The 16,700-nt window shown below is 40.9% G+C and overlaps 1 protein-coding gene and 1 long non-coding RNA gene across 2 annotated transcripts; one reads left to right on the top strand and one right to left on the bottom strand.

The window, feature by feature from the left end:
• Positions 1 to 1,446: 1,446 nt before the first annotated feature.
• Positions 1,447 to 2,971, bottom strand: LOC147333666 (uncharacterized). The gene is made up of 4 exons (XR_015125783.1): positions 2,872 to 2,971; positions 2,609 to 2,713; positions 1,931 to 2,037; positions 1,447 to 1,790 (listed from the first exon to the last, which is right to left on the bottom strand). It is a non-coding gene; the product is annotated as an uncharacterized LOC147333666 (long non-coding RNA).
• A 14-nt stretch (positions 2,972 to 2,985) lies between these two features.
• On the top strand, positions 2,986 to 13,315 carry LOC147333665 (uncharacterized). The gene is made up of 8 exons (XM_086268695.1): positions 2,986 to 3,145; positions 3,702 to 4,058; positions 4,162 to 4,257; positions 7,147 to 7,479; positions 8,315 to 8,647; positions 11,519 to 11,845; positions 11,987 to 12,322; positions 12,560 to 13,315. Exons 1-8 carry the CDS (start codon positions 3,109 to 3,111, stop codon positions 12,649 to 12,651), a joined length of 1,911 nt encoding a protein of 636 aa, XP_086124821.1. The 5' UTR covers positions 2,986 to 3,108; the 3' UTR covers positions 12,652 to 13,315.
• The last annotated feature ends 3,385 nt before the right edge of the window (positions 13,316 to 16,700 follow it).

The following is a 16,700-nucleotide window of genomic DNA, read 5'->3' as shown; positions in this document are numbered from 1 at the left end:
ACTTACAGGCTTACAAAGGGGCACAGTGACTCTGGTCATCAAAGAGGCCAAGCTGAAGTACAAGTAGTGTATTGAGGAGCTCTTTAGAGACACAGAGACCCGGTGTTTAGAAAAAATGCGTCTCAACTGCTCTGATACTCCTGACACATGTGGGATCACTACAGGTTTTCACAAGGGCAGCGGTTGTCCTTCTCTCCTGGATCGGCTGGAGCTTTCTTTAGGTGGCTTCCCAGCTTTGACAAAAGTCCAGCTGGGATAACCACATTCACTCAGGGCCTTCTTGATGTTCTTCTGCTTCCTGGCCGCTGTGTCAGTGGGGATGGTGTTCGCTCTATGTTGTAGCGTCCTGATGACACCCAGTTTGTGCTCCAGTGGATGATGACAGTCAAACCTTAGATACTGATCTGTATGTGTAGATTTATGGTACACATCAGCTTTTAGATGTCCCCCATTCCTGATGGAAATCTCACAGTCTAAGAAGGCTAACCTGCCACTTTTCATATCCTCCCTGGTGAATTTGATGTGTCGGTCCACCGAGTTAATGTGATCCGTGAATTGTGGAACGCCCTGAGATTGGATTTTCACCCAGGTGTCATCCACATACCTGAACCAATGGCTTGGTGGTGTTCCAGGGTAGGATGGCAAAGCCCTCTTTTCCACTTCTTCCATGTACAAATTGGCCACGATGGGTGAAACTGGGGAACCCATGGCACACCCATGTTTCTGCCTGTAGAACTGACCCTTGTATGTGAAGTAGGTGGAATGAAGACACAGCTCCAAAAGCAAACACACTTGGTCGATGCTGAGAGCGGTCCTGTTGCTGAGGTTGAGGTCAGGTTGTTTATGTATCTTCAGTAAACCATACAGAGTTGGTGTAGGTTCCCCTTGGTATAGTCTGTGGTATGAGGTCAGGGGCTCATAAGCATTTTCGTCACTGAGCAGGGACAAAATATTCTCATGATAGTCTTTCTGCTTTAGCAAAACTGTGCACCTACCCTGGTGGAAAGATGTTAATGTTGTTGCCATTCCCCAACTCTCTGTGAATGGTACTCATGACCATTGATCAGTGGTTGTTGATCAATGGTCATGAGAATGTGCATAATTAAGATTAAGGAACTGACCTCCCAGCCCATTGTTCCTTCAGTGGGCTGGTTTCAGTCATTATGCAAATGTACTGTTTATAAGATTGAAAGCTGCAGTCAGCTGAGACTGAAGACGTCACCTGGATGATGAAACGTTTCTCTGACTGAAAACGCTACGTCCAGATGAACAGAATCAACTTTTGGAGACTTACCTGAATGATTGAGCATGCATCAAAATCTCTTAAAGTGGTTTTTATTTACAAGTTTAGGGCTAAATTGCACTCTGCTGCTCTTTAGAACTCAGCACCAGAAAAATAACCAAACATGCAAAAAGAAACCTGATTTTACCAAAAACAGTCTCCATTTCTTTGGTTTGACTCACTGTGGAAAATGTGCTTCTAATAGAGGAAGTGAAGACTACAAAACAGGCAGAAGAATCTGTGGCACATGCAGCCAGCAGCTGTGGTTTCCTGACCCTGCATGTTTGATGAAAAGAGGTCATCTGACTTCATGTTACAGTCACTAACTGGGCATGAGGCCTCAATTTATTATGACAGTCCAGATTACATGGTGGACGTTACTAATGCATTACTCCAGAATAAACTGCAGAAGGTCTGGAAGCTCTAAAATAAAATAAACTTGTGATATTCATTATAAGCCAATAATATCTCTTCCTGGCTCCAATCACAGACTGCTCTCAGATGAAACCTGTAATACAAGAGAAGAAGAGTGAACTGATCCTCTCACCTAAAACAAGCAGTCAGACAGTGAGAGCATCCAAGAGTGTTTATTAGAGCTGCTATCAATGAATCGATGAAAAAGATCAGTGAAGGATTTCAGTGACTCACAGAGGAGCAGATGAAATCTTCATGTTGTCGGGATGATGACTGACAGCAGAGCGACATCATCACCTTCACTACTTCCCTCTTAACATCATCAGCTCGGCACGCTGCTTCTGCAGAGTGAGGCGGAGCTGCTGAACTGAATGAGTGATTTTCACAGCAACACAGAGGAAACGTTTTCTTTTAGAGTTACTGAACGAGATGTGCAGTTCCCTCTTTGCCTTTCCACAGACAACTGAATAAATATTGTTATTTAAAACTCTAACATGCAAAGAAAGAATACAAACTACAATATTTGTTAATCCTAAACTAATATATCATCACTGTTAGAGGTGGAAGGGTAATACTTGACCTTGACTAAAATATAATTAATAACTACTAATATTCTAAATACTGTTACTCTTACACTGTGTTACCAGTACATCACTCCTGTTCTTTTCTAATGATAATAATAATATTGTTTATTGCTGAATTGAAGTTAGCTATTGTTATTATAAAGTTAACTGTTGCTAGCATCTGCATTTTCTTGCAGATACTAACCACAGTTACCTTTATAGTGACGGCTGCTGTTGGGGGAAGTATTTTAAACCTGTCCTCTTGGTTTTATCAGCAGTACAAAGTTGAATTAGCCATATTATATAAATAACCAGCATTGGTTATTATGTTTTCATTAGAAAGTGTTACCTGCTCAGCTTCTGTCTGTCACTGAATAGACTCACATTTCACCACCAGCCTTTCATGTAGTCTGCAAATAACAGTGTGTGGGCCCCCTGGTGGGCTGTGAAGCTGCTGCTGGTAGACAGTAATAAAACATAATTTATTATTATTATGATTATTATTATGTTCTGTATTCACATTTATCATATGTGGAAGTATACGAGGAAACAAAGATAATATTTCACTTTAGTCTGACGTGATGATTAAAATTTAAACTGGTCCTGACTCACGTTTCTTTTCTCTTTATTTGCTTTGTTTCTCTTGTCGTCGTCTTTACTGGCTAGAGGTGCGTGAACAGTCCCGTCCTCTCTCTGAACAAGTGTTTCCTCTTCCTGAATGAAAAAATTGAAGGTGTGTTCGTTTAAGGTGAGGAGCAGGTGGATTATGTCTGTGGATCTACTGCTGATTTCCTCAGGCAGAAGACGACTGAAGGAAAAGTTTTAGCTATTTGCTGTTTTTACAGAAAGATGAAGATCCTGTTGGTGTTTGTGATCCTCCTGCACGGTAAGAAAATCTGCCTCTGTTCTCACGATCCAAGCTCCATTAATGTCACACTTGCAGAGACACACAGAGACACACACAGTCAGACAGGTTTGTGTGCATTCATAAACAAGGTGAGGTCTCAACTGCCACATGCTGTTGCAGTTGAGATTATCCGAGCCAGCGTAACTTTATCTTAAATGTCTTCTCTCACTGAAGCAGTGAGACAAAAATGCAGCCTGATGTGGTCTCTATCTGTTCTGTTATCAGCTCGAGTCCCTCTAAGCTGATGCACTTGGCTGTTTTCATCTAGCCACCATGACAGTGTAACTGGTCTCACGGGTTTTGTGACAGTTATGAAACAGCAGCCACTTTGGTCATGTCTCAGGAATAATGTCCTTACTTATCTAAACTAATAAAAAAAACACTGAATCAACATGATTTCATGAAATCAGCCGGTGTGCATCACTGGAACTGCTGTATTGTGTCTGTGGTATCTACTTCAGCCTGTAATAAGTTTCCTGCTGTCATAATAAAGTGTGGGAATGATTTCAGGTTTAAACTCTTCCTGTCCTCACAGTTTCCCAGCATGCCTCAAGTGTGAAGGTGCAGGAGGGAGCAGAGTTTGTCCTGCTGCCGTGTAAGTTTCTCAGTGTTAATGTGAAAGAATGCGCAGCTGTGTGGAGCCGGTCCGACCTCAACCCACCCACAGTTCACCTGCGTGAACCGGAAGGTGATAACCTTCAGAACCAAAACCAGCATTACAGCGGGCGAACGTCCATGAATACTGATGCTCTGGAAACTGGAAACCTCAGCCTCACTCTGAAAAATCTTCAACTGTCTGATAGTGGCAACTACACCTGCACCGCCCGCAAGTCTGGTATTGAACAGGGTCAGGCAACAGTGCAGCTGCAGGTCCAGAGGGCCACAGGTGGAGGTCAGTGCAAACAAATGAAAAATCATGTGCAGCGTTAGAGATTCTGCAGCATTATTTTAACATCACACAATTTTCCTGTTTTTGTTCACATTTTTGTTGTCAGGTCGCAGCAGGGTCACAGTTCTCCTGGTTTTCTTGAATTTGGCTGCTTTCTTAATTGTGGGTGGAGGCATGTACTTCAGACACTATTTTGTGAAAGGTAAGTGATTTGTCACATGTGTGATGTGGTCAAATTTCCAATTTTAAATGATGGTGGTTAGTGATCTTGACCTCAGATTTATCCAGCCATGTTCTTAAGGGAACCAGCAACCTGAGAAAATGTACAATTTTAATAAAGGTTTGAATTCGATGGCAGTAACAATTTTCCAAAAAGTTGCAGCAACAAAAAGCGAAAAATGAAACATCTGTATAATTATTTAACTAACATTTAACTGAATTAGGCTAATTGGCAACAGGTCAATAACATTGTTGAGTATTAAGAGAGGCAGAGTTACCCGAAGTAAAGATGTTCAGAGTTTGCAAAAACAATTACAAAATAATTGCAATGTTTCTCAGGACAGAATTCTGAAAACTATAAATATCTCATCATTTACGGCACATAACATCGCCAAAGGTTTCAGAGAATCAGGAGCAATCTCTGTGCACAGCAACAAGGCTGAAAATCAGTCCTGGGCACCTGTGATCCTTGTGCCCTCAGGCAGGTCATGAGCTTTGAAACGTTTACAGATATTACTGCAACACACTTGACTATGCCATGCACACGTGCAGGTTAAAGCTGTATCATGCAAAGAAAACAGCGCATGTGAACATGATCCAGAGACACTGCTATTCTTCTTTGGGGCAAATGTCAGTAAAAAGTCGAAAACTGTTCTGTGGTCAGACGGATTAAATTTTAGGATTATGGGAACAACATGGACACTGCATCCTCAAAAGGAGGCATCTGACTTGTTATTAGAGCTCACTTACAAAACCTGATCTCTGATGGTATGTAATAGTGCTTCCACATCTGGAAAGGTGCTCAAAGGTATTTACAGGTTATACAACAACAAATGCTCCAATTGATACGATGTCTTCTTAAGTGAAGGCCTTACATATTTCAGTAACATCATACTAAACAGCGTCTGATAAAATAGCAGGGAAGAGTTCAGGTCCTGAACTGGTCTGCTTGCAGTTCAAAGCTTTTGCCAGCTTAGAACATCTGGAGCATCATGAAACAAGCATCACTCATTTTAAGTTTACTGTTTGTATTTTCAGAGAAACTCTGCTTTTATTGTTGTTATTCAAGGCCATGGGCAGTGGGGGGTACTGGGAGTTGTGCTTTACCCTGTCATAAAAAGGCAGACACAGCAGCACAACTTGCCAAAAAAATCCAAAAAACTCTTGAAGACATTTAAACACTTGATCTTCTGTCCTGTTTCCAGCTATCTAAGAATGCTGTGATTTTGGAAGCTGTAACACGTAAGTAGAAAGTCGTCCATTAAAGCATCATCAGAAATGGTCTCAATGGAAGGGCAGCTGTCAGGTAGCCATTCTTGATACAGAAGAACTGAACTCGCTGCCAGTGCAGTAAAAGCATTTCTGGATTTTTCTTTTTTTAAATCACAATGTCCTTCAAAAGTCCTGGAGAACTACTCCTGAACACTGCAAAAAGCTGCCTAACACAGTTCAGACTGTGCTAAAGAATAAAGGTGGTCATGTAAAAATGACAAAAATATCAAAAATGTCAAATATTGACCTTCAAGATCTTCTGTTTTTGCCTTAAATACTTTGCACATATTTAACTAAATCGCTCCACCGATTTCCCAAGATATGAAGACATGAGGGGCTTTTGTGTGGTGCTGTGTCACTTCGGTACCTAGGATGAATGATAAATGGAATACATATAAAGTCCAATGAGCTTCACCTATGATTCCAGTTACACCAGTACAAGCTGAATAACACCCCACAGAGAAGAGAAAAAATATGATTCCAACCTAAACCAACGGGCAGAGATACCATAATCACAAAATAATACAAATGTTTTCAGGAACAACACTAAAAATACACAGTAACTATTTAAATCACTCCCTGCTCCACTCAAGCAGACACATGCCAAAGGTTAATTCAATTCAATGCAATTCAATTTTATTTACACAGCACCAAATCACAACAACAGTCGCCTCAAGGCGCTTTATGTTGTACAGTAGATCGTACAATAATAGATACAGAGAAAAACCCATCAATCATATGACCCCCTATGAGCAGCACTTTGGCAACAGTGGGAAGGAAAAACTCCCTTTTAACAGGAAGAAACCTCCAGCAGAACCAGGCTCAGGGAGGGGCGGGGCCATCTGCTGTGATTGGTTGGGGTGAGAGAAGGAAGACAGGATAAAGACATGCTGTGGAAGAGAGACAGAGGTTAATAACAGGTATGATTCAATGCAGAGAGGTCTATTAATACATAGTGAGTGAGAAAGGTGACTGGAAAGGAAAAACTCAATGCATCATGGGAATCCCCCGGCAGCCTACATCTACTGCAGCAGGGTCACCTGGTCCAGCCCTAACTATATGCTTTAGCAAAAAGGAAAGTTTTAAGCCTAATCTTAAAAGTAGAGATAGTGTCTGTCTCCTGAATCCAAACTGGAAGCTGGTTCCACAGAAGAGGGGCCTGAAAACTGAAGGCTCTGCCTCCCATTCTACTTTTAAATACTCTAGGAACAACAAGTAGGCCTGCAGAGCGAGAGCGAAGTGCTCTAATAGGGTGATATGGTACTACAAGGTCATTAAGATAAGATGGGGCCTGATTATTTAAGACCTTGTATGTGAGGAGCAGGATTTTGAATTCAATTCTGGATTTAACAGGAAGCCAATGAAGGGAAGCCAAAACAGGAGAAATATGCTCTCTCTTTCTAGTCCCTGTCAGGACTCTTGCTGCAGCATTTTGGATTAGCTGAAGGCTTTTCAGGGAGTTTTTTGGACATCCTGATAATAATGAATTACAGTCGTCCAGCCTGGAAGTAATAAATGCATGAACTAGTTTTTCAGTGTCATGTTTTAGCATCTTAAAGACTTCCTGTGCAGCTGATGATGATGTTTGTTGTCCTCTCAGTCCCGCAGGTGAAGGTGGATTCAGGGGTGGAGTCTGTTGAACTTCCCTTCATAACCACAGTTCACCCGCCTGATGACGCTACAGTGATGTGGACTGACAGCTTTAAAAGGATAGTCCATGTGCAGCAAAGTGACTCTGACCAGCCTCAACAACAACAACAACACTGGTTATATACACACAGAACCAAGATGAAGAGAAAACAGCTGACAGTTGCCAACCTCAGTCTGACTCTGAAGTACCCCACAGACAAAGACACGGACACCTACACCTGCACCGTCAGCAGCAGGGAGGGAAGCATCCTGCTGAAGAAGCAAGTGAAGCTGAAAGTCAAAGGTCAGAGCTGAAGATACAGATCAAAGGTTTACAGTGTAGGAAAATGGTGAAGTTCGGTAACAAGAGCCTGTCATCAATAATGTGTCTGTGGTTACTATGGTGAACAGGGTTTTATGAGTGAGCTGCAGATACAGGAGGTCCCTACGTTTTTGGACACTTTGCCTGGGGTTTATGTGATTACACAGGGACCTCAAAGGGGCTTTTAAACAGCTTTGCGGTGCCTTAGCTCTTACAACACATTATTTTACAAGTACTCATTTAATAAAAGGCTGCGAGGAGAGGCTGGAGTTGAAGTTGACTGAGTTTGGGTGCAGAGCTTGCAGCTCTGAGATTACCACACTTGCGCAAGTAAAAAACGATCGAGGTCTGATTGTCTTGCTTTGTTCATCGGGATAAGTCTCTGAGCTAGCGAGGCCTGCGAGTGCAGACCTAACAACCACAACAGACGTTTCTTTAAGTTCATTTTGAGCACAAGCTGAGCATTCAGAGAGCAGATCGAGTGACCAGCTGTCTGTGTAGTTGAATCATAGTCTAGTAACTTCTACAGTTTCTTTGAAAGATTCTAAGAAATAATATAAACCTTGAAAGATGAAAATAAAAACTTTACTCTGCAGAAACAAACAAAGGATTTGATTCTGTACATTTGGCACAAAGGATTCTGGTAAAGAGTCTGCTCTGCTGCTGATTGGACAGACACCACTGTACTGTACTCTGTACTGTGGAGCAAAGGAACATATTTCAGAGTCGAATTGGTCAAAGATGTTTTCACTGAAAAGGTTTAACTTCACGCTGCTGCACTGGCTGTACAACTCATTGTGCTTTGTTGTCCTCTCAGTCCCCTGTGTAGAGGTGAAGGATGGGGTGGAGTCTGTCCAGCTGCCCTGCAAAACCAGACATCGCCTGCCTGAAGATGCTAAAGTGGAGTGGACTTGTATTTACATTCGAACCAGGAAGGTCCACGTGTATGAGAACGGCTCTGACCAGTTTAAAGAACAGGACCAGTTTTACAGAGAGCGAACGAAGATGAACAAAGACCTGCTGAAAACTGGAGACCTCAGTCTGACCCTGAAACAGCCCACAGACTGGGATCACTACACCTACACCTGCACCGCCTACAGCAGGGAGGGAAACATCCTGCTGAAGAAACAAGTGGAGCTGAACGTCAGAGGTCAGTGCTGTAGATACAGGTCAAAGGTCAGAGGTCATGTAGGAGTTTATTCTCTAAAAGCTTTTAGTTTGAATGTATTTTCAGTTCATTCAAATAAAATAAATTATTTGATGTTTTGACTAAAAGCCAAGAATGTCAGGCAGCACAACTGTGTGTTTAAATCAGTGGTTCTTAAGCTTGTTGGAGGCACCGAACCCACCAGTTTCATATGCGCACCGAACCCCTCTTTAGTGAAAAATAAAATATGATTTCTTTTTCATATTCAAGACATTGATATGTTTTTTACTGGTGCACAAAATGACCCGTGCGTGAACATCACCTTGTTCAAAGAACAAAACCAACACAATGCACGAACTTACAGCAAATTACATACAAATGTACATACTGCGAATCAGTGTGACTTCTGCTGTTGCCTTTGAGAGACCAGTTCAGATGTGGCTTCACCTTGACAAGTGCCACTCTCATGTCATTTTCACAGCAAAGTCTGTTCCTTTTCTTCGTTTTTATGTCCAGCATCCTTGACAGGGATTGCTCGCAAAGATATGTTGTAACAAATGGTATAAAAAAAATCCAGGGCTTTCTTAGCAATAACTACATATTTGTCCATTTGTCGACACCAAAACGTTGAGAGCGTTGTTGTTCTGAAGAGTTGCTGTTGAACCTGGCTCTGCTGAACTTCAATGATTTCATCAAGGTATTCATCATCGACATCTGCTGTCTCAACAGCAAACGTGAACGGCTGTCTCACCCATGCTGAATCTCTTGTAGGAAAATATCTGTCAAGAGACTTTGCAAGCTCATCTAAATGTGTTGTAATTGTTTATTTCTCTTGATCCTAACTTCAAAATAAAAGCCTCTGGCATGATTTGAGTGGGAGGGAAACATCCTCATGAAAAAACAAATAAAGGTTCAGGTCAAAGGTAAGAAACCAAATAACAGCTTTGCTTATCAAGTAAGACTGACAGATTCTTTAAGGATCCCAACTTGTTTTATTTTTAACTCCACAGTCACATATTTGGTTCACAACATAGGTTTCAGCTGCTTTCAGTTCTCCTGTCACAAGCACTCACTACAGCAAACACCATTGCATGTTAGATTCAGGAGAGCTTTTTCTACAGCCTGAAGGTAGCCTATGCTTTACCTGATGGGTACAATGTTGGTGTTGCTGCTGCTCCTGCTACTGAGAGTGCTGGCATCTGGGAAGTGGTTCTCAAAACTCTTGAACAGAGGCGGGGGTTTACGACACCAACTGTCTGCCATCCAAAATCCAGTTTTGAGTTCCCTCCCCAGACGCCTTAACGCCCACTCACATCCTGGGCCATCTGACCTCAGGAAATCACATGATAGGGTGGGGAAAGGTTTCACAATGAGCTCACCCAAAACCCTGGCTGATTGTGAAACACACCCATTTTCACACCTTGGCTCAGGCGATTAGAGGATCACCAGGGGGTCCTTTTGTCCCTCTGTGGGGGGAAACTCCCACTAGGTTTATATCTGGGACTCTCCACCATTTGACCTTAGAACTGAAGAAGCTTCTCGGATGAGAGGTGAAACGTCTACAAGTAACTTAAAGAAGTCCAGATGCTTTTCTTTCCAAGCTCCTTAGACTGAGTAGACAAATCTTGCCCCTGATTATTACCACCTGTATATTTTAAATTACATTTTGTTTGTAGTGTCAGTTCACAGTCGCTTCAATGAGTTTTATATTGTAAAGACCTCACTGACCTTGTTCTTTTTTTTTTTTGTTTATTTGTTTATTTATAAGGAACCCCATTAGCTTCCACAACAGTGGTTGCTAGTCTTCCTGGGGCCCAAACCATCAAATACCACCAAATAAAATGTTACCCAATGAGTTGGATGCAAATTGTCCACATAATTTGGCTCTTAGATCCACAATAAGGTTTTACAATTCTGAAAATGTAAACATGTGAATATTAAAAATTATATAAAAAAGCAAAAAAACCCAAAACAAAACACTCAAACAAAATACACAATTTCCATTACAAGTGACATTACCCTCTACAATTTTTACAAATACATTAAAAACTGCCTAAATAGGCTTTTAGGTGATTTTTAAAGTTATGAATAGAAGCCAATTCTCTTATTGCATCAGGCAACTTATTCCACTGAAAAGATGCTCTAAATATAACAGAGTTTTTCAAAAAGTTACTTTTAACTCGAGGAGTTACTAAATTGTGGTTAGTTGAGAATCGTGTAGCATGATTATGTATTTCATCTGGATACTGCAACTGAGCATAAAAAAGTGTGGTGTGTTTACCAGTATTGCTTTCTTTAAAAATACAAGTAAGCCATAGTATAATTTAGCTTGTACAGAAAGCCAAGAAAGTTTATCGTGCATTTTATCAATACTTGTATAATATGAACACCTTAACACTAATCTGGCCGCCCTATTTTGGACTAACTGAAGTCTGTTCAGATCTGTCTTATTAGCTGCTGACCAAATGATTGAGCAGTACTCTAGATGAGATAATACTAGTGCATTAATGACATCTTTCATAATTGAAGAAGTGATGTAAAAAGAGCATTTCCTAGCTATAGCTATGCCCTGTCCCATTTTCTTAATAACAGAGTTGATGTGCTGAGACCATGAAAGGTGGTGGTTTATGGTAACACCAAGTAATTTAATCTGGGTGACCTGTTCTAATACCGATCCAGCTATGGAAAGATTTAGTTGTGGGCTGTTGACTAAGCGTACTCTACTTCCTATTAACATGGATTTGGATTTAGACACGTTTATGATCATGTTGTTTTTACTTATCCAATCAAACACATTCAGCAAATCTAGTTGTAACACGCTTGTCAATTCAGAGTGGCTACTGGCTGAATAAAACATGGTGGAATGTCTTTCAGTGTGTCGGGTGGAGGTGGAGGAGGGGGCGGAGTCTGTCCAGCTGCCCTTCAAAACCACAGGTAACCTGTCCAGTGCTGAAGTGGAGTGGTGGCGCTATGAACCTGAACCACCAATTACAGTCCACAAATATGAGCAGGGCTCTGACCAGCGAGACAAACAGCACCAGGTCTACAGAGAACGAACGAGGATGGAAGCAAACTCACAGATGACTGGAGACCTCAGTCTGACCCTGAAGAAACCCTCAGACAGAGACACGGGAAAATACATCTGCAGTGTCAAGGACAAGAGGATCAAGAGGAAGAAAACGGTGCTGCTGATAGTGACGAGTCAGTATGAGTGTGCATGTCAGAAAATATTTCTGTTTGTGTGGTTGAAAATCATTATTCAACCATTACCATTAACCAAATAAAAACCTGCCTTGTAGATTCACTTCTGTCTGTGCAGTTCATGATGTGGTTTTCCTTCAGACTGTCAGGTGGAGGTGGAGGAGGGGGCCGAATTTGTCCGGCTGCCCTTCAGAACCACAGAAAACCTGCCTGAAGATGCTGAAATAGTGTGGAGACATACTGAATTGGATCCACCACTGATCGTCCACGTGTATGAGAACAGCTCTGACCGGCCTCACAAACAGCACCAGGATTACAGAGACCGAACGAAGCTGAATGACGACCTGCTGAGAACTGGAGACCTCAGTCTGACCCTGAAACACCCCACAGAGAGGGACAGTGGAGAATACAGCTGTGAAGTCAGCAGCAAAGAAAGAAGCATTTTAAGAGAGACCACAGTGCTATTAAAGGTCAAAGGTCAGTATGAAAATATAGGTTTTCTCTTTCTCGTACTTGTGGGGACCAACAGTCTCTTTTGGGAACACCCCTCGAGTTTGATTTGCATTTTTGAGGCTCAAAATGTGGGCAAGGTTAAAGTTAGGCTATGGTTAGATTTAGTCAATCTTTATAGATGGTTAGGGAAAACATTATGTCAAGTAGATGGCTCCACTAAGATATGTGTGTGTCTCTGACTGTGTTGTGTCTCCTCTGCAGGGAGAGTTCAGGTCCAGGATCAAACAGGGGACATCAGGAACAGAAGCAGCTCCATTGATCCGACTCCTCTGATGGCTGATCAATCAGTTTGATCTGAAGGCTTAGTATAGAATCAGCTGTTTGATCATAAACATGGATTAGCCTCCTCTTTCAGCTTATCACAAGGACACAGTGGGAAAGTGATTCTCAAACTGTGGTATGTGGGCGTCCTCTAGTAGTACAAGGGAAGCCTCCAAAGTTTTTTTTAAGATTAAAAAATATAGCATGTTCTGACTGAGAAAATATAATAATGTGCTATGCGGTGGCGAGCAACACAGCTATGTTAGCATAACATAAACACAGTGAAGATGGAGGATGAATGAACTTTTTTCCACTCAATAAAAGTTAAGGTGAGGGTTCCTGATGGTGAGGGACAAATGCAATCGCATGGCAGGATGCTGTAAACGGACCAAACATCAGTCAGGAGAACAACTGAGATAATCGCTGGGAGCAGTAATTAAAACAAGTGAAAAACACAACAGCGTTGATAAATGCAGAGTAGTTTGGCCCCAGAAGCAGGGTTTATCAGGTCATCACTTAAAGATTGGAAGTCCCACCTGCTGCAGATGTTTTAATGCAGTACAGTTGTTATTGTCACCTGTCACATCCTGTTTATGACAGTTAAAATAAATAACAATCATATAAGAAATAAAATCGTCTCGTGTAAACTTTATGTGGTGTTAAATATACAGTGTTGGGGAGTAACGGAGTACATGTACCAGCGTATTTAAAATACAAAATATGAGTAACTGTATTCTGTTACAGTTACTGTTTAAAAGAATAGAATACAGTTACTTTGCTGAAATAAATGGTCTTTTCCTGTTTCATGTGTTATACTATGCCCTCTGTATTTTTGGTAATTCCACGCCAGTGACCCAAACAAAACACACATTACGAGGCTCTAATGCCTGTGTCTCAACTCTATTTGCGGCCCGCAAAATGACGTGAGGAAATATGTTTTTGAAATTATTGTTCAAAAAATTATTTCATATGAAGGCAACAGGCAGAGTGTTACAGGTATAGCTCTAAAGAATGTAGCCTGATGGGCAGTGTAGTCCGTGCTGCAGGGAGAATGGACTGCCATAACCATTATGTGTCTGTGAGCGCGAGGAGGGAGAAAATGGAAAAGTACAAGCTGTCACCCATCAGAAACGGGAGCTGGAACCATGTAAATATAATAATAACCACTGCAGCCAAGAAGAGTGCCTGACGAGCCCAGTTGTAAGTAAGCTATTAAGACTCGACTGTACACCGTGTTCGTGTTTTCCTCTGAAACAATATGAGGGGACGTATTGTGTAATCTGTAGTGGAATACAGTTTAAAAGTAACCTTCCCAACACTGTAAATGGGCCTATACTGCTGTACTTTAATATCGGTCATAAGGGTGGTACTACAGGAGCTATATATTTTATGAGGTGGTACTCATTGTGAGTAGTTTGAGAATCACTGCCTTTACATTAATTTATTTATTTATGCTTTTATTATTTGTATTTAACCACGGAAAAGGTTAAAAAAGTGATTTTGGGAACATTTTTGTCTCTTTTGTAGACCTGGACACTCTTTTTATTTTATGAAAAATAAACAAAATATCAATTAGAAAAAAATCTTTCTTCAAGGCAGTCCAGAAACACACTCATCTTTTACCTTCCACTTTCACTATATTTCTAAACCACTTTAAAACAACATAACGGCTGACCAAAGTGCTGTAAAAGAAAACAACAATTAAGCCATAAATCAGTACAGCTACGTGTAAAGAGTAAAAGTTTCAGACAGATAACAACTCATACTGGGTTAAAAGTCAAGGAGAAAAGAAGCGATTGAGCCTGTCTGACCTCCAGAGGAAGCTCATTCCACATTTTAGGAGCCAAAGCTGCAAAGGCTTTCCTGTCTCCTCAGGATTTATTAAATGTCTTCAGTCAAACGCATCTGGTTAGCTGAGGAACAGGTGACAGCATGTGAGGGTGAAGCACCTCAGACAAATAAGAAGGGGCAACACCATTAAGAGATTTAAAAACCAAAAAAAGAAGAATTTAAAATGAAACTTAACAGGAAGCCATGAAGGGGTACTAAAGGGCCACAACCTTTTCTCTCTGTCACTTGATGAGTTTTCATAGACCTTCTCAATCATTTAAAAAAGGACATGTTATCTTACTGACACATTATTTTTAATGCCATTGTTTATCCATAACAGTGACACCACTTCCACGTTTCACGTTTGGCATTATTGTTAGAATTATTATGAGGGAAGTTTTTATTTATGGGGATAAAAACAGATAGCATTGTTATATTTGTATAAACTTTATCAAACCAAACATTACAATGTGCTTTACAAAACACGTGACTCAGAATAGCATGCAATCATTCAGGCACCATAACAAAGGGTTAAAATAGCACAATTGTAAATTATAAAAATGAAATAGGAACATTTGGTGTATCCAGTTAAAATAAACCTGCACTCAACGCTTTTCTTTCCAAGCTCCTTAGACTACGATGACACAAAGCAAGATAAACAATGAACGAATGCCAAAATGAATGAGTTGACATTATTATTCCTTTTTAAAATGACAGAAAATACCAAATACCATTAAAAATATGTAACAACTAAGATTTACAAGCAAGGCAACAATGTGGAGAATTGAGTAGTACTGTTGCTTTACAGCAGAAGGTTGTGGCTTTAGCTGGCTGAGATGTTTCTATGTAGGTTTTACATCTTCTCTCTCTATGTGCTTTCTCTCTCAGTTGGGTGTGAGTTCAATTTAATGTCATTTACAACAACAGTCACCTGGAGGCGTTTATATTGTAAGGTAGATCCTACAGAGAAAGTGGAGGGAGACGAGGATAAAAACACGCTGTGGAACAGAGCCAGACAATAAAAGTAACTACTGCTCCAGAGCTTAATACAGGGAACTGTAATGATGAAACCATCAAGCGTGTTTCACTGCACTCTCAGAAATATGAAGCTGGGAGAAGTTAGTTTATATATGAAACTATTTCATTTGAGCTTAGTTTCTGTTAGTTTCAGTTTCCGTTTTTATTCATTATTATGTTGTGGAGAGCATATGTCAGAGGCCGGATTATGAAAGTACGTACAGGAATTACGATAAAAACACAGAACTTCACAGAATCCATCAGAGTCTCATCACAAGTTGCAACCAAACCAACCAATGCTGAAAATAATGATATGTGTTTTTAAATGTTTTCATATCTATTTTTAATACCCTTGGCTATCAGATCATATTTCTGTCATGGTCTCTGAGTTCTGGCCCGCCTTCTCTCTCTCTCTCTTTTCTTCCTGTCTCAGTAAGCATGTGTGGGCATGTGCTGTTTACCTCTCTTAGATGTGGTTCCTGCAGTCTTTCCCGCCCTCCTGTCAAACCCTCACATGTTGAAGACTGACTCAGCTGCTCCTCAGCGCCTGGAGGAAGAGGACGAATGATAGAGTGAGAAGCTGTACAGCAAGCGGCTTCTTGATTTTTGAAAGCAGTTTTTGGCATAATCTGGATTGAGAGTGGATCAGAACGGCGAGCTGTAGTGTGGTGTACAGTGGGAAAGAAAAAAGGAGGGGCGAAGGAAAGATTCTTTGAGGGAACGGCGTTACAAAAAACACTGGAAAAAAAGAAAATTAATTAATTAATTGATTGATTAATTTTTAATTTTGTACTGTGTAAAGGTTTGTTTCCAGGTGAAATAACTTTAATAGAATATGATTTTTAATTAATTTTTTTCTGAGTTTTTTTTTTTTAAACTTTTATTTGGTTTACTCGGGTGTGAAACTACAAGGAAAGCCGATGTCCTCTTCTTTCCTCAGAAGTGATCTGTGGCCGTCTGAATGACTTTTCCATTCCTTCCACAGATGTGTTTTCACAAAGTGTGAAGCTGGATGGATGTAATCACAGCTTTTTAGTCCCATACAAATCAGCAGGAGCTCCCGCCTCTGTCTGCAAACAGGCCCAGCAGCATTATTCTGCTGGTGAATGCATTTAACTCAGTGAAGAGCATGAAACACGAGGCCTTCACCCTGCAAAGCCCAGAGTGTCAGGCTTGAACCAGGAATTATTGAAGTTTTTGAGAGTCCCACAACATCAGAGGGATTTTTACTGCC

This window comes from Aulonocara sp. 'chitande type north' Nkhata Bay, linkage group LG3, assembly GCF_057382095.1.
Source record: "Aulonocara sp. 'chitande type north' Nkhata Bay isolate Kocher_YH1m ecotype deep benthic linkage group LG3, A_spYH_male_GT1.1, whole genome shotgun sequence".
NCBI lineage: Eukaryota > Metazoa > Chordata > Actinopteri > Cichliformes > Cichlidae > Aulonocara > Aulonocara sp. 'chitande type north' Nkhata Bay.
Note: the sequence above shows the minus strand (reverse complement) of the source record. Positions and strands in the feature narration are given on the sequence as shown.